The sequence below is a fragment of the Chionomys nivalis genome, chromosome 26 (assembly GCF_950005125.1).
Source record: "Chionomys nivalis chromosome 26, mChiNiv1.1, whole genome shotgun sequence".
In the NCBI taxonomy this organism is placed as follows: Eukaryota; Metazoa; Chordata; class Mammalia; order Rodentia; family Cricetidae; genus Chionomys; species Chionomys nivalis.
Genome location: NC_080111.1, coordinates 17,737,816 through 17,762,820, shown reverse-complemented (window position 1 = coordinate 17,762,820; position 25,005 = coordinate 17,737,816). Strand labels below are relative to the sequence as shown.

General features: G+C 47.0%; 2 protein-coding genes across 4 annotated transcripts in view; one reads left to right on the top strand and one right to left on the bottom strand.

Annotated features, from left to right (window-relative positions):
* Positions 1-9,525, bottom strand: part of Fbxl13 (F-box and leucine rich repeat protein 13) — a 143,774-nt gene extending 134,249 nt beyond the window's left edge. For both annotated transcript variants that reach the window (XM_057758550.1, XM_057758551.1), the window contains exon 1: positions 9,451-9,525. In XM_057758550.1, the coding sequence (XP_057614533.1) occupies positions 9,451-9,525 (75 nt within the window). The remainder of the gene's footprint in view (positions 1-9,450) is intronic.
* A 454-nt stretch (positions 9,526-9,979) lies between these two features.
* Positions 9,980-24,210, top strand: Armc10 (armadillo repeat containing 10). Of its 2 annotated transcripts, XM_057758738.1 has the most exons (6): positions 9,980-10,306; positions 11,258-11,406; positions 13,552-13,686; positions 15,031-15,207; positions 21,837-21,908; positions 22,619-24,210. In XM_057758738.1, the coding sequence occupies exons 1-6, from the start codon at positions 10,174-10,176 to the stop codon at positions 22,871-22,873; spliced, it is 921 nt and encodes a 306-aa protein (XP_057614721.1). In that variant the 5' UTR covers positions 9,980-10,173; the 3' UTR covers positions 22,874-24,210. The 2 variants fall into 2 exon arrangements, with proteins under 2 accessions (XP_057614721.1, XP_057614720.1); XM_057758737.1 differs by lacking the exons at positions 13,552-13,686; positions 15,031-15,207; positions 21,837-21,908; positions 22,619-24,210 and adding an exon at positions 11,904-12,596 and having other exon boundaries at positions 9,985-10,306.
* The last annotated feature ends 795 nt before the right edge of the window (positions 24,211-25,005 follow it).

Here is a 25,005-nt window from a genome sequence, read left to right as displayed (position 1 = left end):
TGAGGAGAGAATAAGGCCATGGAGTCAGGGCTTCTACTTTTACCCCAGTGGCTCTTGTGTTTATGCGACACGCAGTCCAACCACAGTTCTGTTCTCCTGCGTCTGCCTGAAACTCCTGTGAGCGACAGAAGAGAAACTGTTGCCCAGTATTTCGTGTGATGTAAGAAACTTTGAAATATCTTTGTTCAAGGCTGGAGAGATGGCTCAGAGGTTAAGAGCACTGACTGCTCTTCTGAAGGTCCTGAGTTCAATTCCCAGCAACCCGCATGGTGGCTCACAACCATCTGTAATGAGACCTGGAGCCCTCTTCTGACCTGCAGGCATACATAGAGGCTGAACACTGTGTACATAATAAATAAATAAATCTTAAAAAAAAAGAAAGAAATATCTTTGTTCAGATTCAAGATAGTTACAATGCTTAGATCCACGGTTTCTACCCCTTTTAAGTATGAGGGGCCAGTCGGTGGTGCCCACATTTAACCTCAGCACTCAGGAGGTAGAGGCAGGTGGATCTCTGTGAGTTCAAGACCAGCCTAGTCCTCCCGCAAAAGAATGAAGAACCATTTTTTTTAATGTTTTTTTATTGATTCTTTGGGAGTTTCACATCACGCACCCCAATCCCACTCATTTCTCAGTCCTTCCCTGTCCACCCTCCTACCTTGTAACCTCCCTTCAAAAGACAAATTTTTAAAAGCTAGAAATGAAAATTAAAAAGAACAATCACTTCGCTCCTCCATCTTGCCCACTTCTCTATCAAATATCTGCTCGTCGTAGCAGCACTGGGAGCAGCTGCAGTGTGTCACACCGGAGACCCTTTGTCCACTCAGCCTTCCTTGTAAATGTTCCTTGCCATGAGTCATTGGGCTGGTGAGGAAGCAAGTCAAACCGGAAGGTGATGATAAAATCCATGGTCAAAATCTACTGTGGAGACAAATGTAGTCTTCACCCCTCATCAAGGAAACTTCTCTTTGCAACCGACAGAGACCACTACAGAAAACCACATGCCAAACTTTGGGAGGGAAAGCCCCCAAGGCCTGAACTAAGCAACTCTGGAAGCAGAGGAGATGATCCTCGCAGGGAAGAGGACACCAAACGGTTGTCTAGTGCCAAAGGATCAGACCTGAAAACATACATAGGAGTAACATTATACAGACTGAACAGGTTGTATTTAGGAATAAATATACATATACTACAGCTATATATATGCATGCATGCAATAATAGTGAAGGAGGCGACCATGAAGGAGAAGAAGAGTGGGGAGGGGTATATGGCAGGGTTTGGGAGGAGGAAAAGGAAGGGAGAAATGTTGTAATATATTATAATCTCAAAAAATAGAAAAAAAGAAAAAAGTTAAAATCTACTGTGGGGCTGTGGCGGGGTTCAATGGCAGAGCCATTTGCTGGAGCATGTGAGGCCATGGGTTCACAGCAGGAGGAGGAATCTATTGTAAACTGAAAAAGATTAAAATGCATTTATATTTTACCATCCATGATACTTAAAGAGAATATATATATATGGGTATTATGGAAAAAAATATATTTTATATATACATATATGTGAATATGTGGATATTATGGGAAATGTGCACACAGGTAGGAAACAAATAACTTAATAGGTAATTAAGTTATTAATTTTTGTTATTAATAGATAATGCACTTTAAAGCGTATCTGTAGAACTCAGGAAGCTGCTGCAGTGTGATTTTCCCCTGGGCTATCCCTGTGAGAAAAACTTACCATTAAAAATAATATCAATGAGGCACACAGAACTCCTGAACACTTCTGCCCTTAGCCACACAGCCAACAGCCGCCAGCTGAAAACTCACTGTTAAGTTGGGAGCACATCCCCCAGCCCCCAGGCCTGAGACTGTATTGGTCTGGACTCCAAATCCCAGAATGCCAGGTCCTGACCCCTCTCTGGGAGGGTCAGGACCACTCCCACAGGGTATTTAAGTGAATTCCTAAAAGAGGATCACGTGGTCACTTTTCCTTCCTCTTGGTGGTTGTGTTCAAGGCTTTACAGTTCCCCTTCAGGGCCACCCAAGAGCACAGGAATCCCACTAAACCTGGATATTTCTTAATTTGGCTTGCTTTGATTTGGCTTGATTGGGAATTTGCGTCGGCAAAGAGCTCGCATTAGGAAAAATTCCTAACACTCAGCTTGTTCCTGAGTCCCTTTAGGGTTTACTGAGTATGTCTCAGCGGGAGGGAGATTTTTTTTTTTTCCTTTCCCACTCAGAAGCCATTCTTGTTGGCTTTCTCCTGCTCCTTCATTTCAGAAACAAAATCTCCCAGACCCTGAAGTTACACAGAGCGTGTTGCCACCGTCGTGGGTCAAGCGCCATCAAACATAGATCTAGGGACTTGGCTGCTCTCCCAGTGTCCCTCCAACAAGAAGACAAAGAAAAAAAGAAATACAGGAAATCGGTCCTGACTGAACTCTGTATAATGGAACCCTCCCTTCGCAACTCCTCCTTGACTCCTGCTCGCCGTGCCGTCGGCTAAAACCTCACAGGCAGGATAAAGGAAAAAGCCTCAGTTTAGACACAGGCCCCTCCCCTCTCCCCCTCCTGTTGGAAAGAAGATAATAAATTCAAGAGACGGTGAGAACAGAGCAGAGTTTAAATCCACAATTCAGCAGAAAAGGACACCAACATAGACAAAAGGCCAGACTGCCACCCAGTAGCAGCTTCTAAAATCCTCGACTGTCCGCTATTCCCATCAGCAGGAGCAAACACCCTTCACAAACTGCAGAGACCGAGGAGGGCAGGAGACTGAACTGAGTTCTTAAAAGAAACACTACGCGGGACTCACGTCTGTTTCCCAGCAACTTGCACAGCGGCTTAGAGCTGTGGGCATCTCCAGGTCCAGGGGAGCTATCCACTCATTCAGTCTTGGTGCACACCAGACATGTACCTCCAGTTAGTTCCTGGGGAGCTAGCCCACTCTTACAACCGTGGTGGGCACCCCGCATGCAGAAAGTGCATACACATTCAGGTAAAACACCCCCACACAGAAAAACAAATTTTTTTTCTTAAGAAAATGGACCATAACAACCTCTTAAGCTGCCCTGACTCAGACCCTCCCTGACCTCTCTCACGAGAAGCTTGGCTACTTGCAGACTCAATACCCAAGGCACCCTTGGTTCCCACCACAGCAGCAAGCTAGATTTTAAAAGGTGGCTATTACCCAAAAAGCATCAAGGGACAGGGGCTGGATCCCTCCACTACATCCACTTCCTGAACAGCTCTGCTGGAAGACCCATCTGTCCCTGGCGCTTTGATGTGCGGGATCTACAGAGCCCAGGGGTTCTGCTTCCCCCATTCTACAATTCATCCCCTCCTTCATAGCCTGTGTCTAGAGGACATTTGCATCGGAAGTATTTGGATGGCAACCTACTTCCTCTGCTACCTAGGGCTCTGCATTTTTAGCAAACTCCTTGAGAAATTCCCAGCACAGAAGTCTGGGAGTTAGTGGGGTTTAATTCTGTGGGGATTAAGAAAGTTGGGGATCAGGTTAAGAAATATCGGACATTGCATGTTGCTTTGTATTTCTGTGTTCTCCAGATCAAAAAGCCGCTATCCTAAAAACAGAAACCTAGTCAGATAGAGAGGCTAAGTTTCTGAGATGGCCGTACAGGCATATGGAGCAAACGGAGTGGGATGTTTACTTTTTGCAGAGAATTATGACTCTTCGTTTGCTCCTAATGGACAAGACAACACAGCAAGGAGTTTAGAAATTCATGGATGGATAGCACACAGGAACATGCCAATGAGGCAGCATGACCAGTGACTAAATAACTATTTCTCCCTGTTTGCTTGTTTTAAAGTGCTAGGGATGGAAGCCAGGGCCTTAGACCAGCTAAGCAAGAGCCGCAGAGCTGACTTCACAGTAGGCATCAGCAGGAAGGTCCGGGAGACAGCTCAGCAGACAGGCGCTACTCGCTGTACAAGAATGAGGGTTTCCTCTAGTTCCCTGAAGTGGATAATGAGGCATGTCTTGGGACCCACGTGAGTCTTCAGTGTGTGAGACTCAGGAAAGCACAGTGTGATGACAAGGAAAGATTGTGACAGATTGTACGCCAAGCTAAATGGAGGAAGCTGGAGCGGGGAAAACGTGTTTAGGAAAGAGAGGGTTCTTCAGCAATGGTTCAGACATACGGTAGCTAGCTGCCAGTATAGTTCTGGGTTGAGGGGGGCAGGGTAGGGACATAGACAGACTAACTCGTGAGAATCAACCAAGGTTATCAGGTCAGATACCCAGAACGCACGGTGACTATGTTAACAGCCTCATCGTAGTATGAAAGCAACTGCTCGAAGAGTGTTGCAATAACAGCAACCCTCGGATGCTTGTGTGGCCCCGTTAGCCAGAAACGTCCAAGTGGCCAGAAGAAAGTAGAGCGTGTATAAGTGAGGAAGCCAGAAAAGCCAAGCCCAGTAGGGCAGACCAAGTCACCAATAGCCAGGGATGGATGCAGAAATCAGGCAGGGTCACTCTGTGAAGACAAAGGAATTCTCCTCCAGACACAATAGATCACTGTCCCTTTTATTTCTGCTGCAATAACAGAATATCATGGACTGGACGAGTTACAAAGTTTCCTATGGCTTAGAGTCTGCAGCTGAAAAGTCCAGGAGCATGATGCCAGCACTTAGTGAGGTCCTCAGTGCTGAGTCACACACAGCATGCCCCAGGTCAGAGGGGACTGGGGAAGCTGGCTTGGCTTGTGTATCAATCTATCCTGTGGTAACCCACTCCTTCCGGTGAGATCACCATCAGTCCACCTGTGGGGCTGTTGGTCCCTGACCACAGCTGCTCCGACAAGTGCCGCTACCTCTCCACAGTGCTGCACTGGGAGCCGACATTCTAACACGTGAGCCCTGTGGGGACACAAACCAGGGCCATTTGCCCTGAAAGCCTCGTCCTGGTGCTCTTTGTCCATGCCAGGTGCTCGCCCTACAGAACTGGCTATTAGGAGAGCTCATATCTATCTGGAAACGTTTTGTTCATCTATAAACACAGAAATACATCTTTTAAACAGACAACAGAACAAACAGTACAGATGTCTACACCCTCTGAAAAGAAAGAAAAGGAGGTTGCTTTAAAAAGAAAAGGCGCAGCTTGAGAATCAGAGTCCCAGAAAGCCCTGTACTTCACAATTAAAAAAAAAAAAATCTGAACACTGTTCAAAGCTTTCCTGCCCCTTCTCCAAGCCTCGGGAAACAAAGCAAAGTGCCCCTCCCCCTGGAGACATGGAGCACTGTGATGCTGCTTCAGGGTAGGTCTCATTCTGCAGTCCAATACTGAGCATTTGAAAATGAATCATCCACGACTTGTCAACATTTAAACAGACACCACCACTGCTTAACTTTAGAAGCTTTATCAACACAAATGTCCCAAGTGCTCTGTCCATGCAGGAGGAACCTTGGGGAGAAGGGAACACCCCTGGGAACCAGCATGAGGGGTCCTATCTGAGCCAGAATCTAGAATCTGCCTGTTATCCAGCATGAGGGGCTCTCACTGAGTCCGAGTCTGCCTGTGTTATCCAGATGGTTAGAAACTTACAGCATTGAGCAACCCTGCTGCCTCCGTCTCCCGAGAAACCAGGACTACAGGAACATCGCACGCCCAGCTCCGACCAGGCAGCTTGGACTGCACAGACATAAGAGACTACGACAACCATTTGAACACCAGCACACCGTGCCACCAATGGAGGGGTCATCATCTGTGGCTAACCCTAGATAAAGAGCCACCGCAGACGTAAAGCATTGGCAGTGTTTTGTATCTTTAGTGTGGATTCATCTTAGAACGACTTCAGTAAACTGGGGCTGGTTGGGCTGGGATCTCAGTAAAGATCTGCCCCCCACAGCCGAGAAGCTATAAACACTTTACCCAAAGGCCCAGCAAACTAAGTCAGTGGAACAGTCCCTGCTCTCCCACATCAGCAAGCTGTTCCTCGCCACATACAAATTCCTGATTCCTGCATTCTTGGTAAATGTTCATTCCTTGTTCCAAGGCAGGGGTTTGGGAGGTTCCCCAGGCTGGTCTCCTGGGCTCAAGGAGCTTGAGAAAAAGTACAAATCACTGTGTCTCTCCTTTGCACCCCGTAAGACAAACACCTAATAACAGGATCCATGTGGCTTCTAAATAAATGTGTTTTTTAAATACAAACTGACAACTGAATCTTGAAAGAAATGTAGGCCATAAAAACTTTATCAAAAAAAATTTTTAAAAAAATCAAGAAAAATTCAAGAGGCTTCAGTCGTCATTTGTAAGTGAAGCTCTCCCTCTGCTGGCCAGAGCCAGCTTTGCAGGCTCCTATCATTTTCCTAGAAACTAAACTGAAACCCAACCTCACCATTTGAAATGTAATTTCTTACTCTGATACAATTGCTATGTCTATTTGTCTAATAATTTTGTAGACAGTGTATCCATAATACACAGCTCATCTTTGGTCTCTCTAGAGCTGGCCTGTTTGCCAGGAGGTAACATACCTACCTTTCTATCAGACATATGTCTAATTTTTCTAATGTATCCAAATCCTTCCAAGAGGGCATCATTGCATGGACTCCTGTTTTAATAATTTCCTTAAGAATATTAATGCCTTCCAGGAGTACTTCCAAAGGACAGACAGTGAGATGAGACACAGTGTGTGCAGTGTCTGTATTCTGAGAGGAAAGATGACTATTGTGAACCAGAAGAATAACATGGATTCATGTTTCCAAAACTTTCTTGTAGGTACAGCCCCTAAGTGTTGCCATTACATATTTTTTCTAATTTGGAGTTTCTAAAATACATAGTTCCTGGACCATAAAGTAATTTATACACAGTAAACATTTTATTGTCGGTATCTATTTGTCAGGAACCATTTCCCCCCAAAATTATCCCCACACCCAATTATCTGTTAACAGAGAGCTACCTGTTAGCGGAATCCGCCCCACATTCCAACTATCTAGAGAACTAGGTATGTCAACTTGTGACCTCCTGACCAAGGAATCGTGACCTGACCGATCGTAACCTCCTGGCCGACCTTGTGACTGGCTTGGACCATCGTGGCAAGATCCCTTCCTGCCGCTGCCCCCATCCCAACCCAAATTCCTCATCCAGGGGCTATATAAGCCACAACCATGACGCTAATAAACGGAGGCTTTGACAAGAACTCTGCTTGGCCTCCTTCCTATCTCCCGCCCATGTCTTTCAGGTAGCACCTCTCCGGGACCCTGGAATAACTGACCAGCCAGGAGGGTTACAATCCCTAGACTAATGACCCACCAAGGCGGTCTACATCTGTTTACTCCATCTATCTAAAATACAAAGCAAACGCATGAATAGCTAGCTCTGGATTGAGGAGACAACCGAGAGGATAAAGCACTTGCCTCACAAGCTTGAGGGACTGAGTTTGAATCCCCAGGACCCATGTAAAGTCAGGTGAAGAGCACACATATGCGAGTGGCCCTGGGATGCGGGGGTGAAGGCAGGAGAATCCCTCAAACTCAAGGGCCAACAAGCCTGGCATCAAAGAACAAAGAAACCCTCTTTCAAAGAAGGTAGAAGGCAAGGACTGACCCTAAGCTTTCCACTCATGTACCACGACATGCATGTGCCACCCCTCATACACATGAACAAACACAGCCAAAACATTTAAAATACTCAGCTCCATGGTCTTTTAAAAAGATTATTAGTATATCTTATGTTAATCTCTTTTGTGTTGACAACATACTTAGATGGCAAGAAGAGATTCTACTGATGGGAAAGACTAGCTTGCTGCAGACATGTTCACCTGCACACACACACACACACACAGAGAGAGAGAGAGAGAGAGAGAGAGAAAGAGAGAGAGAGAGAGAGAGAGAGAGAGAGAGAGAGAATTTCTTCCTGAAAGAATTATATTACTTTTTATTCACATGCTTTTAACGTTTATATACTCACTGGCTGACTGACTCATTTACTTACTATGTGTGTGCATTCTTGAACTCTGGCCTCCACATGAGTGCATGCATCCTAGTGCAAATTCAGGTAAGACATCAGAGAGTAGCAAAATCCCACAGGAGAAAGAATCTGCTTTCGTGAACTGCCAAAATTAAGCACAAGACCCCTACTGCACCTGCTTGATGCATGAGCAGAGGTGAAAGCCTTCTCGGGATAAACTCTGGGGCCTGCCCCTATTTAACATGTTAACAAATACTTCCAAATTACCACCCAAAAGGAAGGACTGTGCCAAACTGCTCTTTCCTCCCTTAGAGCCTCCGTTCTCCCCAAGAAGTTATCTGCTGGAAAATCCACTGCATCACCCACAACAAAGCCAACTATTTATTTACAGACAAAATAAAAGTTGCCAGAGTTTCTCAGCTCCCTGCACGGAGGAGAATAAAACCTTGTATCCAGAACCACACTGTACTCCGGAGGCTGGGCAGAATGGGGGACCTGTGGTGACTGGGGGCGCTAGAGAGGGAAGCCCTGCTCCTGCGGCTCTGATCAGCTCTCACAGCCAGAAGGGACCTACCGGACCACACAGGGAATATATGTTTTTCCCAACAGTATCCTGATAAAGACGGAAAGGAAACTGGACTCACTTAGGGCTACATGATGTCCTTCCAAACACCCCAGTGGAGGATGCCAAGGCCAGAGATTAGGCTGTACTTAACATAAGGCCAAAAAGACACGTATCTTTGACCTCCTGATTTCCTCTCTCCCGGAGCTAAATAAAACCACTCATAAATCCACCACACAACTGAGAAAAAAATTTACTTAGTTACTGAGAGAAAAAGAAACTTCAACTTTAGGTAATGTTAGAAAAAAGATGTATGTGGTGGGTTACCAATACTTAAAGATGGAACTTTGAAAGCCACAAGAAAAAAAAAAGGTATATATATAACCCCACTGTGAAGACACTTAAGCTGAGGGCCTCTCCCTTCCAAAGCCACCATTGTCCGATCGGGTGTGTTTTACTCTCTATTACAACACCGCTGTTTTCTCTTTTAATAAATCCAGTTTGCTTCATACAGATGCACCCTGAAACTCATTTCTTTGTTGAAACCGGGACCCCAGGTCCTGCTGGGTGGTGAGCTCTAAAAAGCTGTGTCAGTGGGGGTGATTCTTCTTCCCTCCTGCTGGAAGCGGGGCTAGGCAACCCTTGTTCTAGGCTCGCCGCCCATGTCTTCCTCAAGATGCTCTTTATAATACCACTGTGCGTCTGACACGCCTTCCCTTGCTCCGAGGTTCCCAACCAGGGGCCTGTGCTCTCTCTCCCGGGAGAATGTCACTTTTTTCTCGCCTTTCTTCTCATTCCCACGCCTGCGTCAGCCATCCTCACCCTCTGGTCTTCTCTAACCTTTCCCTCCCTCTCGAGTTACCCAAATCCCGCTCCTTCCTCGAGGGCAGCCCTAGGAATCTCCTCGCCTCTCTCCGGCATCTCCCCGTGTCCTGTGTGTGAGAGAGACTCCGTGGCTCCAGTACCTCACAGATCTGAGGGATGTATTTGTCCCTGAAGTAGTTCCTCAGTTTAGGGGTGGCACAGCGCAGTGAAGACATGGCCGGAGGCTGGCCTGAGATGCCGCGGTCGGCTGAGCCGGCCGGCCGCGTCGGCGCGTTGCTAGGCAACCACGCGGGGGGGCGGGGAGCCGTGCAATCCCCACCAATCAGGAGACGGGAAAAAGAGACCCGCGGGGAGGGGGCGGGGCAGAGTGCGAAGGGGCGGGGCAAAAGGGGAGGGGCGCGACGGGGAAGGGAAGGGGCGTGGCGTCGCTGGGCGGGGCAGAGGGCGAAGGAGCGGGGCGGGACGAGGCGTAGCTGGGCGGGGCTACAAGCGAGCTTCGCTCGGGGCGGTCTGGGTGCAGGAAGGAGCTGCAGCTGCGACCGCGGAGGGGGCGGGGCAGAGTGAGAAGGGGAGGGGCGAAGAGGGGAGAGGCGAGTTATAGCTGGGCGGGGGCAGAGTGAGAAGGGGCGGGGCTAGAGGCGAGCCTCGCGCGTAGCGGTCCGGGTAACGGGAAGGAACTGCAGCTGCGGCCGCGGCTCTGTGCATCCCGCCCTCCCGGTGCTAGGCTCTGCGGCGCCGGGTGGGTGGGCTTCCGAGTTTAGCAGAGCAACTTCCGGGAGGCGGAGCCTCATTCCCGTTTCCTCTCTCCAGACCCGAGTTGGTCCCGGCATCCCGGTTCCCCGCAGCTCGGCCGCTGCAGCAACATGGGCGGCGCACGGGACGCGGGCTGGGTGGCGGCGGGGCTGGTGCTGGGCGCCGGCGCCTGCTACTGCATCTACTGGCTGACTCGGGGCCCGCGGCGAGGACGCCGCCGCCTGCGCCCCTCGCGGTCCGCAGGTGAGGCGAAAGGTGGGCCACAGGTTCGGGGCTGCATGGCCACTCCGAGCTGCGTGGGCCGGGGGTGCCCTGGGCGCTCACGGGTCCCTGTGTCGCATGGGAAGACGTGGAGGAAGGCTGGAGGTTGCCTTGCGTGGGTCCGGAGCCGCTTCCCTGCCCCCACTTCTTTGTTTAAAATAAGGACTGAAAACGTTGCCCCAAGTTTTCTGTTGTTTCCTCCGGCTTCACAGGAGAGAACTAAGGTTTCTCCAAGCCATGTAGGGTGCCTATTACTTTAAAATTTGTACTGGGCCTTTGTGTTACCAAAGAGATGTCCCTGGCTGCGAGTATGTTACTGCGGGGCCTCAGGCCTAGGCTGAAACTTAGCGTGTAGCCCTGGGAAAAAGGGATCCCTGTGGTGCAATTCTGCTGGCACCTGCCCTGGGGAGGAACCTTGAAGCCATCCTCAGCATCCTGCAACTCGGACTTGTAGGTTCAATCCTATGGTGATTAGGACATTGTCCAACAATTTGCTACGCATTCTAAAGGGGTCTTTTAGGTCCGGAAAACAATTTGAAATAAAATCTGCCGACCAAAAAAACCTGCCTTCCTCAGAGGTAGAGAAATGTATTTTTTAAATTATTTATTTATTACGTATACAATAATCTGTCTGCATGTATGCCTGCAGGCCAGAAAAAGGCACCAGACCTCATTACAGATGGTTGTGAGCCACCATGTGGTTGCCGGGAATGCTCTTAATCCCTGAGCCATCTCTCCAGCCCCGAAATGTAATTTTTTTACTAAGTAACTATTAAAACATTTTACCGGCACCATTACATGTAATCTGCTAATGCCATTCTAAAGACAGAATTCTCACCTCTGTGTGGGCATATGCAAATTAAGTTGCCCTTAAAAAGCGAACACCTCATTGATGACTTTTAATGACCTTCAAGTGGCTTTCTTCTTATGCAGAAGACTTAACCGACAGTTCCTATGATGAGGTCCTAAATGCTGAACAACTTGAGAAACTCCTATACCTGCTGGAGTCAACCGATGATCCTATCATTGTTGAGAAAGCCTTGGTCACCCTGGGCAATAATGCAGCCTTCTCAACCAATCAAGTAAGTCTCCTCTTTCCCACAGCGGTAGTTGTGGTTCTGGGTGTTTAACTCTCGGTGTATCTGTATCCTCACTTACGCACACAACAGCGTTGGCTTTCTTTGCTTTGTGAAATCACAGCCAAATATTGACTCAGGGAGTAATCTCTGAGAAGCTAGATGCCAGCATCACTGTAAGAGCTGGGTAATAGCATCGTAATAGTTCCTGGTCAACATAACGCAGAGTTTGCATAAAATAGTAAAAGCACCTTACATTTAAGTATGTGTTTTCATTGGATAACCAACCTTGCTAGAGTGGTCTGATGTAGGTGATGCTTTCTCCCTTTCCCCTCAGAGAACAAGTAAAAACAATTTTGGGGGTTTTTTTCAATAATGCTTTTGTTAACATTGCCATCAATACAGATTTATTTTGAGTTAAAAAAAGAATTTTGAGTCTTTTGCCATTAAAAAGTGATACACAGGCTGGCTTCCACACCCAAGATCTGTTACCGTCTACGCAGCTCGGAATTCGTGCCTCCGTCTACGCAGCAGCCATGCCGCCGTACCCCATTGTCTACTTCCCAGTTCGAGGGCGCTGTGAGGCCCTGCGCATACTACTGGCTGATCAGGACCAGAGCTGGAAGGAGGAGGTGGTGTTCATAGATACTTGGATGAAAGGCTTGCTCAAGTCCACCTGTCTGTATGGGCAGCTCCCCAAGTTTCAGGATGGAGACCTTACCCTGTACCAATCTAATGCCATCTTGAGGCACCTGGGCCGATCCCTTGGGCTTTATGGAAAAGATCAGAAGGAGGCTGCCCTGGTGGATATGGTGAATGACGGGGTGGAAGACCTTCGCCTGAAATACATCACCCTCATCTACACCAAATATGAGGAAGGGAAGGATGACTATGTGAAGGCCCTGCCTGGACACCTAAAACCTTTCGAGACCCTGCTGTCCCAGAACCGAGGAGGCAAAGCCTTCATCGTGGGTGACCAGATCTCCTTCGCTGATTACAACTTGCTAGATCTGCTGCTGATCCACCAGGTCCTGGCCCCTGGCTGCCTGGACAACTTCCCCCTGCTCAGTGCCTATGTGGCACGCCTCAGTGCCCGGCCCAAGATCAAGGCCTTCCTGTCCTCCCCTGACCATGTGAACCGTCCCATCAATGGCAACGGCAAGCAGTAATGTACGGAGAGACCGAAGCTGCCTGTCCTCCACTCCCCAGCACTAATAAAGTTTGTAAGACAGAAAAAAAAAAAAAAAGGTGATACACATTTATTTGAGGAAATATATATGCATTTAAGGTGATTGTGCAACCTATACATGTATCAATATACAAATATAGTGTGTGTCAGTTAGAATAAAGGGAGATAGATAAAGTGCACTGGCCACATGGAAAACCAGGCATGGTTCCACACACTTGTAATCCTGGCACTGGGGAAGCAGTGATAGGGATCCATGGAGCTCGCCATTTTTCTCCAGGTCCCAGAAAGGCCACACCAATGATATTCACAGCATACAGAGGGGCATCCCACATCACTGGCCTCAACCGATCCCCAAAGACCCAGATAATAAACATTGTTTCTCAACCAATATCCATAGTTACTTTTGACTTCTGTGTTTACTGCTTTCAGCAAGGGATACACATGCATTATCCTGGTTTAGGGGCAGGAATGTATATAACTTAAGATTGTAGCTGTGTGTTAGTTTAGGCTGTAAAACTAACAAACTATTCTATGGGAAATCCAAGGCAAGTTTGGTAGTTACATTATTCTCTTAAAGGCAGGTAAAACAAACAGTTTAAGTACACAGTAGGCTAGCAGACTTAAGTGACTTTAAGGTTTATTAACTTTGGCTATGAGGCCCAGCAAAAATTCCAATCTTGGAATATAAGAGATATTTCAGAATATTGCATTTCCACACTTGTTGAGTCCCAGCCAATGAAAGAAATGTCTCCCAAAAAAAAAAGTGAATGACATTTTGAGGAATGGCCTCTGCACACGCACACACTCACATAAAGACAGTTTCTGAACAGGAAGATTTGTATATGAATATACAAATAATATTTCTCTAAAGTGATTCATTTTAGTTGCATTTCTGTGTGCATGAAGTTCAGCAAAAGGTTGCATATTGAAGTTATGGTCCATTTTATTTTCCTCTCTCTTAGGCCATTATTCGTGAGTTGGGTGGTATCCCAATCGTTGCAAACAAAATCAACTCTCCGAACCAGAGTATCAAGGAGAAAGCATTAAATGCACTAAATAACCTGAGTGTGAATGTTGAGAATCAAGTCAAGATAAAGGTAAGTTGTCTGAAATAAAAATGCAGCCAGTTGTCTACACAAAAGAGGAAGTAATTAGCAGGTGGTGGCACACGCCTTTAATCCCAGCAGCACTCGGGAGACTGAGGCAGGTGGATCTCTGAGTTCGAGTCTAGCCTGCTCTACAAGAGCTAATTCCAGTACAGGTTCCAAAGCTACAGAGAAACCCTGTCTGGAAAAACATTTAAAAAAAAAAGAAGTAATTAAATGTGAGGATTAAAACTCAGGGTAGGGTGTGCTTTATAACGTTACAGCCAACAACTCCCTTTAAAGAGAGAACCTAAAGCAGAGCTGTCCCCTAAGCTTTGTAGTCAGGTTCCATTTTACCTCAGGGATGCAGGAAGAACACAGCCAGAATCCAGGAACACAGACCAGCAGACTCAGTAAACTCAGAAACCGGTGGCTGCAACTCGATGGTTTTAAACTGTCCTGTGGTGCAGAGGAAGACATAATGGATAGAACTTTGGGAGTAAGAAAGTCCTTCCAAAGTCAGATCCACAGAAAAGTGGGTAAAAGACAAAGATGAGCCGCCAATGCGAGTGACTCTCAGCTCAGACCTCCAGTGCGCCTGTCCGTCCCGCCTACCCTCACCATCAGCTGCAGAAGCCGATACTTAGAGGATGGAGAAAGTTGACTTACACGTGTAATGTAGGACTTGAAAATGTGACTTCTGGGGACACATTTGGAGTCTCAGAAACGTTAGTACAGGCGTGTTGGGCGGTCAGTTGATCGCTTCTTAGAGCTTAAATCAGACGTTTTTTTAAAATATTTATTTATTTATTATGTATACAATATTCTGTCTGTGTGTATGCCTGAAGGCCAGAAGAGGGCACCAGACCCCATTACAGATGGTTGTGAGCCACCATGTGGTTGCTGGGAATTGAACTCAGGACCTTTGGAAGAGCAGGCAATGCTCTTAACCACTGAGCCATCTCTCCAGCCCCAGACATTTTCTTACAATTTTGACGGCATTCAGATTTAGTGATAATTTTTCCCATCTGGAAACTCATGCATGATATTGAATACTGCCAGTGCTTCATGGCTTTTTGCAGTGGTGAATAGTATAGAAACTCACATACCTGCATCTCCAGAAATAAGAGCAGTCTGGAGCTGAAGTTAGTTTTGCTCTGCTTGCTTTGATTCTCAGCACAGCGCCAGGTCATTAACAAAGGCAGCTTAGCTAATATGGTCACCAGAGTCGGAGGGCCTGACATAAATGTCCCTTGTTCTGAAGATCCAGTTCCTGAGCTCTGCTCTGCCCTGCAGAAAAGCAGCATTCAGGTCCTGGAGAGCCCGAGGTGCTCAGTCTCTCTCCCCTGCCTGCAGGTGTATGTCCAGCGAGTCTGCGAGGATGTCTTTGCGGATCCTCTGAACTCTGCTGTGCAGCTGGCCGGCCTGAGGCTGCTCACGAACATGACTGTCACCAACGACTATCAGCATCTGCTCAGCAGCTACATCACCGGCCTGCTCCACCTGCTGCTTACGGGGAACGGAAGCACCAAGGTAGGGAGCGCAGCTGGCCAGAGAGCCGCTGTGCCAAGCTCAGGAGACACTTCTAATCCCAACACTCTGGGGTGCTGAGGCAGGCGGAGCTCTGGGAGTGCTGCCTAGTCTACATAATGAGTTCTGGGGGTGGGGTGGGGAAGAAAGATTGGGATCCCAGACTGTGTATTTCATCCCTGTGAGGTTCCTCTAAAAAGATAGTGGTGCCTTTAATCTCAGCTCTCGAGAATGAGGCAGGTGGATCTGTATGGATTCATGGCCAACCTGATCTGTATAACAGATTCTAACAGGCAGGGCCACATAAAGAAACTCTGTATCCAAAAGAAAAAGTGTAGTCCACTCAGTGTTTATGAAAAAACCTCCTCATAGATACCCAAGAAACCTTTTGTCTCCTCGCCCAGAATTGCAGATCGTGTGAAGCTCTTGTGCTGTGTCTTGGGTGATCATTTGATCCTCTGAGAATCAGGAAAATCATGTTGTTCTGGGACCCATGGCGTCCTTTAACTAGAAACAGGAACCGAGTAAAAGGCTCTGAGAAATAGTGACGTAAGCTGCAGCTCTTACCTCGGTGATAGTGACGTAGGCTGCAGCTCTTACCTCGGTGCTAACAGCTTTTTAAATTAGCGTACAAAATCATGGTTTTTGTTGTTGTTGATTTTTTTTATTGAAAAAAAAAATTTCCGCCTCCTCCCCGCCTCCCACTTCTCTCCCCCTCCCCCCACTCCTCTTCTCCTCCCTCTCCAGTCCGAAGAGCAGTCAGGGTTCCCTGCACTGTGGAAAGTCCAAGGTCCTCCCCCCTCCATCCAGGTCTAGGAAGGTGAGCATACAAACTGCCTAGGCTCCCACAAAGCCAGAACATGGAAGTAGGATCAAAACCCCGTGCCATTGTCCTTGGCCTCTCGTTAGCTCTCATTGTCCGCCATGTTCAGAGAGTCGGGTTTTATCCCATGCTTTTTCAATCACAGTCCAGCTGGCCTTGGTGGGTGCACCCCTCGCGGTCCTGACTTCCTTGCTCATGTTCTCCCCCCTTCTGCTCCTCATTGGGACCTTGGGAGCTCATTCTGGTGCTCCAATGTGGGTCTCTGTCTCTATCTCCATCCATCACCAGATGAAGGTTCTAACGTGATATTTAAGATATGCATCAGTATGGCTACAGGATAGGGCCATTTCAGGTTCCCTATCCTCAGCTGCCCAAGGAACTAACTGGGGACATCCCCCTGGGCACCTGGGAGCCCCTCTAGGTTCAAGTCTCTTGCCAACCCTAAGATGGCTCACTTAATTAGGATATATGCTTCCCTGCTCCCATATCCAACCTTCCTTTATCCCAACCATCCCAATTCCCCAAGTTCCCCCCAACCCTCCCCTTCTCACTTTTCTCTCCCCCTCTCCCCTTACCCCTATCCCACCCCACCCCCAAGATCCCAATTTTTTGCCCGGCAATCTTGTCTACTTCCCATATCCAGGAGGATAACTATATGTTTTTCTTTGGGTTTACCTTCTTATTTAGCTTCTTTAAGATCACAAATTATAGACTCAATGTCCTTTATTTATGGCTAGAAACCAATTATGAGTGAGTACATCCCATGTTCATCTTTTTGGGTCTAGGACACCTCACTCAGGATAGTGTTTTCTATTTCCATCCATTTGCATGCAAAATTCAAGAAGTCATTGTTTTTTACTGCTGAGTAGTACTCTAATGTGTATATATTCCACACTTTTTTTTATCCATTCTTCCATTGAAGGACATCTAGGTTGTTTCCAAGTTCTGGCTATTACAAATAATGCTGCTATGAACATAGTTGAACAAATGCTTTTGTAATATGATAGGGCATCTCTTGGGTATATTCCCAAGGGTGGTATTGCTGGGTCCTGGGGTAGATTGATCCCGAATTTCCTGAGAAACCGCCACACTGATTTCCAAAGTGGTTGCACAAGTTTGCATTCCCACCAGCAATGGATGAATGTGCCCCTTCCTCCACAACCTCTCCAGCAAAGGCTATCATTGGTGTTTTTGATTTTAGCCATTCTGACAGGTGTAAGATGATATCTCAAAGTTGTTTTGATTTGCATTTCCCTGATCACTAAGGAGGTTGAGCATGACCTTAAGTGTCTTTTGGCCATTTGAACTTCTTCTGTTGAGAATTCTCTGTTCAGTTCAGTGCCCCATTTTTTAATTGGGTTAATTAGTTTTTTAAAGTCTAGTTTCTTGAGTTCTTTATATATTTTAGAGATCAGATCTTTGTCTGTTGCGGGGTTGGTGAAGATCTTCTCCCAGTCAGTAGGCTGCCTTTTTGTCTTAGTGACAGTGTCCTTTGCTTTACAGAAGCTTCTCAGTTTCAGTAGGTCCCATTTATTCAATATTGCCCTTAATGTCTGTGCTGCTGGGGTTATACATAGGAAGCGATCTCCTGTGCTCATGTGTTGTAGGGTACTTCCCACTTTCTCTTCTATCAGGTTCAGTGTGATAAAGTAATGGGTTTTATTGTCTGTTTTTATGTATAGTTTTTGTTACTCCTTGTCTTAGGGTTTCTTAGGTGTGAAGAGGCACCATGACCACTGCAACTCTTATAAAAAAGAAAATACTCTTATAGTTCAGAGGTTCAGTCTATCATCATGTTGGAGAGCGTGCAGACATGGTGCTGGCTACGTCTTGATCAGAAACCAGCAGGAAGTGGACTCACACTGGGCGGTATCCTGAGCATGGAAAACTCCCAGAGCCCACCCCCTTAATGACACACTTCCTCCAACAAGGCCACGCCTCCTAATAGAGCTACCCTCTGAGATCATGGGGCCAATTATATTCAAACTACCACATTCCAATCCCTGGCTCCCATAAGCTACTAAGATCATAGTGCAAAATGTATTTATTCCAACTTCAAAAGTCTTCGTTGTCTAGTACAGTCGCAACAGTGTTTAAAAGTACAGAGTTGAAAGTCTCTTCTGGGATTCGTGAAGTCTCTTAACTGTGATTCCTTATAAAATCAAAATCAAAAGACAGATCACACACTTCCAACATATAATGGCACAGGATATATATTACCATCCCTAAACACAGAGAAGGGAGCATAGTGAGGAAAGTCAGACTGAAAACGCAGTCATACTCTGCGTCTCCATGTCTGACGGTCTCTAACTCTGCTCAGCTGTGTTGACTGCGGTGCACTTCCCTCTCTGACTCTGGCTCCACTCCCTGGTTCCAGCTCTCCTTGGCGGGTATCCCAGAACTGTGGCATCTCCAGCATCTTGGGGGCTCCAGGACTTCAACCTTACAGTTTCACGCGGTGGCCTCGCTTGGCCTCTGTTCAGGGACCCCTGACACTCGCCTGGCCTCCGTGGCTTTCCTTAGTTTCAGGGGCAAATAACACGGCCCTTCTATTAACCCCAAAACCATGTGGCCCAAGCTGCCGAGTTCTGCTGCTCACGGGGGCTGAACATGGCCCCTTGTTCAGTACATCTTCACCAGCTTTCTGTCCTTCACTGCCTAAGCTTGGCTGTCGTGAAACTTGCTCTGTAGACCAGGCTGACATCAAACTCAGAGATCCGCCAGCCTCTGCCTCCTCAGTGCTGGCATTGAAGGTCAGCGCCACCACACCTGGCTCTAGGCTTCTTCAGTTCCTTTTCAGAGCTGAAAACTTAACTGGGTGGGATCCTGCCCTGAGGTCACCGCTCCCTTTATCCCGTTTTTTTTAATCTGTTTATCTCCTTGAACACAGGATCCAGCTCCATTCCACTTCCTGATGCCCCTTTTCTCAGTCTGCACGTTTTGTGTTTTCATTTGCTCCTTTTCATTATAAATCTTCATAACCACACAACAGGGTCTGTACTCGGCTGTTTTGAGAGTTCCTCTACCTATGGAATTAATTCAAAATTCTTCACTTTAGCCTCAGGCAAACTGTTCAGACAAGCCACAATCTTCACCAAAATATCACAGGACCGATCTCTAAGCAACAGATTAACCTCCTGAGGTGGCCCCCACCGTTCATGGTATCCATCACCCCCAGCACCACCGTCTTCCATGCTGCTACTAGAATGGTCCAGTAAGCAGTGCATAAAGCATCCTACTCCTTTCCAAACCCAGATAAGTATCTGACGTCAATTTGGGGTTACCAGGGTATAATTACAGAAGAGCCGCACTGTGGCCCAGGGTTTCTGAGGTGTTATACGTGGGTGGTCCCAGACACGCACAGGCGTTCAGAATTAAACACTTGGCAGTACTGCTGCAGCCCCAGCCTGTCTCCAGCCCAGGAAAGCGCCTTCCCTCTGTGCTGTGACTGCTACATGAGAAAACCTCTCCCTTGACTGTCTCTGCGGCTTCTTTACCCGGAACCCAGGAGGAACTCTTAGTTCAGAGCCAAGCTCTGACCTGTGTATATCTGTCTCAGATCTGGCCAGTAAAATTTACCGCTTTGTGAGAGATGACTCACACTGGGTTTTTTGTTTTGTTTTGTTTTGGGGGGTGGTTGGTTGGGGTTTTTTTTTTTTTGTGTGTGTGTGTGTGTGTGTGTGTATTTTTTTCCATTGCATTGCCAAGAATTTTTCTAGGATAGAAAATTAAAGTTTTGATGGGAACCTGGTCATCGTGGCATTGTTTCTCCATAAAAGCTGAGTATGAGGGGCTGGAGAGATGGCTTAGTGGTTAAGAGCATTGCCTGCTCTTCCAAAGGTCCTGAGTTCAATTCCCAGCAACCACATGGTGGCTCACAACCATTTGTAAAGAGGTCTGGTGCCCTCTTCTGGCCTTCAGGCATACACACAGACAGAATATTGTATACATAATAAATAAATAAATATTTTTTAAAAAAAAGCTGAGTATGAGCGTGAAGTTCTAGCTGGAAAACGCGTCTTCGCGTAGTTGCCCATTTCTATGTGTCCGTCATGAATGTTTCCTCGGTAGGTGTCCAGCAGAGGGACTTTTACAGGTCTGTTTAGTTTGTAGTGGAATTCTCACTGTGCTCCGTGATCTGTGCTTGCACCCTGACTCACAGCAAAGACAATACTGTAAAGTGCTGTCTGTACTGACCAGAGAGCCAACAACCTAAAGTCCTGGATAACCACAAGGTGGTGTAGGGGCAAGAAAGGAAAAGAGCAGAACTTGAAACTGTCGTCCATGCATGTGTTTAACCTGTAGAGGGCAGCACGGTTCCTCTCATGCTCACAGCGATCTGTTGCGCAGCTTCTGTTCCTGTTCCCCTGATGCAGCTGCACTGACTTACAGCCTGGTGCTGTCCTCAGGCCTGATCCTGTGGTAGCTCACAGGGAGTGCACTACAGGGGCAGAGGTCACTCTTGCTTCTCAGCAGGCAGTGATCCCCACTTTGGGGCAGGAGGGCCAGGGGCATAGACTTCTGATTTCACCTTGTTCTCTTCTGCAGTTTGACATTTGATTGTGATTTTGCATTAATTTTGCAAATTTTTAATTTGGGGGGTGGGAAGGTTTGTTTTCAGAGACAGGGTTTCTCTTACTGTCCTGGAACCTGCTCTGTGGATCCACCTGCCTCTGCCTCCCGACACTAGAACTAAAGACACACACCTCATACCCACATGGTAAAACTGAGGTTGAGCAAAGTTCATCACCTTCTCCTTATAAACACATCCACATGTGATCACAGGAATTGTAGGCATACAGCGCATGTGGAAACTTCCTTTTTCTTTGTTTCCCTGCTTGCCCAGCGCAGGAGACCCAGGTTGGATCCCAGCACCCTCTCCCCAGAGTTCCAAAGTCAGCGTGTGCTGCCTGTCTAACAAGTTAGAAAAAGCACATCTAGGTTCCTTCCTGGATCTGGTGAAAGTAGATTTGTTCATTCCTGGTTTTAGTGCCCTCCTCCTCCTCCCTTTAATTTCAATGGCCTTGTAGAAAGTGTGGATTCGTGTTTTTCAAAGAGACATTCTGAGGCTGGAGAGATGGCTCAGCACTTAGGAGCATATGTTGCTCTTGCTGAGGTCTCAGGACCAAGCACCCACATAACCATTGCTAACTCCAGAGCTCCGTTGCCCCCTTCTGAGCTCTGCAGGTACTGCACACACATGTTATGTATACATATAGTCAACTATTTATGCACATAAAACAAGTCTAAGGATTTTTAAAACATTCTATTTAATTTCTGACTTTTCAAAAATACGTAATAAGAATGCTAGCATTTTAATTAGCATTTAGACCACTTTCATATTGCTTCCTAATTAAATGATCATAAAGTATTTTTCAAAATTTAAAAAGATAACCTCCAAGAGTTCTGGGTTCAGGTGAGGACCCGGTCTCAATGTCTGAGGTGAAGTGCAATCACAGACACCACTGACCTCTGCCTCTGGCCTCCTCATGCACACACATGTGAACATGTGTGCACACAAGCACAGACTTGGAAGGAAAGGAGGTGATGGAACACATACCAGACTTACGGTATTGGGAGACATTTGCTGAGCTCTTCCTGCCTCCCCAGCAGCTGAGACAGGAGTGAGGTAGCTGCTCTCAAAGTGGTGCCAAGGGTCGGAGGAGTCGAGTGGCGATTTCACAGAAAGAGTTGCAGCCAGGCTTGGAGGTGCAGATGGGAGTTTGTGGGTGTCGGGGAGTTAGAAGACAGCACCCTAGGAAGAGGGTTGTGCTTGCTTATCCAGTAAACCCAGCCTTCTCGCCGGCAGGTCCAGGTGTTGAAGCTGCTTTTGAATTTGTCTGAGAACCCAGCTATGACAGAGGGGCTGCTGAGTGCCCAGGTGAGTAGATCGCCTGCCCTGTTTGTGCACGCACATACACACAGACTGGACAGACGGAGCTAGGAAGGTCTGCCCAGAAACACTCACCGTTTACCGTTCCTCGTGTATATTATTTTGTGTTTACTGAAACAAACATATTTTACTTTTTAAAACTATCTTTAAAAACCCTCTGCATCAACACTGACTTGTCCATCGCTGCTCCATTTGCAGTCCACAGTATCCTTGTGTCTGTAAATTTGGTCTGGTTTGCGTACATCTGTCTCAGCATTTGCTGAGACAACGGTGTCGAGCCGCCCACCCGAGTGTGCTCCATGCTAGGCAGAGGCCCAGATCAGCAAGTACACAGTGCTCGTCCTCATGGAACTCACACCTGTAACCAACAAGCAGTCACTGCAAAAACAGGGCTGTCCACTCAGCCCTGGTCCCGGACTGTGTGGGTGGTGATATTGGTTGCACTGATGAGTGCTTACAGAAACTGCATGGATCCTACAATGGCTGGTTTTTCAAATGTCTGCTCTCAGGGGTTCCAAAGAAAGCCTACCTTTTATCTAACAAGCACAACCTCATTTCATGTGTGACATGGGGCTAGAACCTGCACGGGTGTTAGTGAGTTAGCAGCTGGGGCTGCCTGCCCCAGATCAGACTTCTAAATGGAAACTAGTCAGTGCTATTTTACAATACAAAATGACACTGAGTGTTTCCTCTTTCAGGTGGATGCTTCCTTTCTTTCCCTGTATGATGGCCGAATAACAAGTGAGATTCTTCTCCGGGCTCTCACACTGTTTCAGAACCTAAACAACTGCCTCAGGGTGGAAGGCTGCTCGGCTGCTCAGCCACCCTTCGCCAAAGGGTCATTGTTTTCCCTGCTGTATGGAGAAGACTGTGCCCAGAAGATGAGGGCCTTAGCTCATCACCACGATGCGGATGTGAAAGAGAAGGCTTTGGCAATACTGCCGAAATTCTGACTGGTTGCTCCTACTGTTTCTTTCTCTCCCTGTCTGTCTCTCTCTGTGTGTGTTTTGTTTTTCAAGACAGGGTTTCTCTGTGTAACAGCCCTGACTGTCCTGGAACTCCCTGAACTCCCTCTGTAGACCAGGCTGGCCTCGAACTCAAAGAGATCCACCTGCCTCTGCCTCCCTGAGGGCTGGGATGTTAAAGGTGTGCGCCACCACCGCCCAGCTGCTCCTACTTTTTCTATGAGTAGTGCAGTCTTAAGTCAGCACGCAGAGATTTATTTTCTACCTTTAAAAGGATGGTTGCAGCTGATGGGGTTAAACAATAGAAGTCGCCTTTTGTTTATAACACAGTTCAGGGTGAACAGCTGTAATCCAACATGACTTTCAGATTTGAAATTGTTGGGTTTTTTTTTTTTTTTTTTTTTGGAGACAGGCTTTCTCTGTGTAGCCGTGACTCTCTTGGATCTCATAGACCAGGCTGGCCTCGAATCCACAGAGATCTCCTGCCTCTGCTTCCCGAGTGCTGGGACTAAAGGCGTGCACAACTACAACCTGGCAAAATTTTGGATTTTGGGGTAGTTTGGGGATTGGGTAGGATCTACAGGTGACATCTACAAATACTTAAGTTGGGAACAGTCAGGATGAGAGTCACTTCTGGGGCAGAGGTTTAGTTGGGTTCATGGATTAATTTGCTCTTCAGGTTTATTTTGGGTAATTTTACTGTTATCAAGTGAATATGAGATTGAACTAGAGATATTTACTGGGATATTTGATGGCTCCTCCACATCAAATCAGTGACCTTTCTGTGTACAGTCCTGGCTCCTGGGAGTGATTGGCAGTTGCTCGCGAGGCAGCCTGAGGACCAGAACTGCCACAGCGGGCTCTGTGCCTCAGTGATCCCCAGGCTCCTCCACCTGCCCCCTCCACCATACCGCTCGCAGGCCCTCATCATCAGAGCTTCCCCTCCCTTCGGGTCAAACTGTATTTCCTTCTCCAGGGAGCAGGTTCTTAGCACTCACCCCAGTAAGGATGTGTCAGCTGCTGGAGAGCAATCCAGGTTTCCACCTCCAGGCAGCTGGCTCAACCAAGATGGGCCTGGGAGAGTCTGACTGGAGTCAATAGAAATACACCCTGAAATGATGTTTTTAAAAGCTGTTGTAAAACAATGTACTGTGGTCCTGTGTTTTTTAACAATGAGAAATGCATTTATACATAGAACATTTCTAGAATGATGCGTAAAACTTGGGACTGGGCGGTGGGCACATTGGATTTTTCTGTGTGTGCCCATTTCTATTGTTTGAATTTTTTACTGAGCCTAAATTATATAATTTTTAATAAAAAGAAAAATGCAAAGATGTACAAAATTTCTTTACTTGACTAAACTTATAATATATAACTTTTCTAAATTTTTTCAAACTTATTTGTGAGTGTTTTGCCTGCATGTATGTATGGGCAGAAGGTCAGAAGGCATTGGAACTGTAGTAGATGGTTGTAAGCTACCATATGGGTGCTGGGAACTGAACCCAGGTGCTTCTAGCCACTGAGCCATTTCTCTGAGCCCTATAAACATTGTCAGCTGTCTTTTCAGATAGTTAATATCCCAGGAGGTGTAAGTTTGATGTCTTTGAGTTCAGCCAGGTTCTTCCGTATATGGGTCCATTGTGCCCTTGTGCTTGGCACTGAGTGTGCAGGCTGAAGCTCCACTGTGTGTGTGTGTGTGTGTGTGAGAGAGAGAGAGAGAGAGAGAGAGAGAGAGAGAGAGAGAGAGAGAGAGAGAGAGAGAGAGAGAGAGAGAAAATGGACGTCAGAAGGTTGTGCAGAGGCTTTCACAATGAGGGGTCTGGAAGCTCCTCGCCACCCTTCTCTGTCAGTCTGACGCGCCGTACTTGCCGGCAGCTGGCTGGTCCTGGAGTGTCGGGGTAGAGCAGGTTTCCACAGGTACCCAGGAAGTACGGTGAAGCATGCCGGTAGCTTTCTCTTCTGTGGGTCATAACGTACCTGCGAAGGACCCACCCTCAGTGATGATACTCATCAAGGACTATGAAACTGATCTTGTGATAGATTAGAGATAGTATTCACAATGTATATTAGACTGGCAAAAGAGAATGGATTTTCAAAATTTATTTTCACTTTACACATTC

Coding starts and splice junctions, on each gene's coding strand:
- Armc10 (XM_057758737.1), top strand. CDS start 10,174: ATGGGCGGCGCACGGGACGCGGGCTGGGTGGCGGCGGGGCTGGTGCTG. Junction 10,307..11,257: donor GCGCCCCTCGCGGTCCGCAG/GTGAGGCGAAAG, acceptor CTTCTTATGCAG/AAGACTTAACCGACAGTTCC. Junction 11,407..11,903: donor CAGCCTTCTCAACCAATCAA/GTAAGTCTCCTC, acceptor CCGTCTACGCAG/CTCGGAATTCGTGCCTCCGT.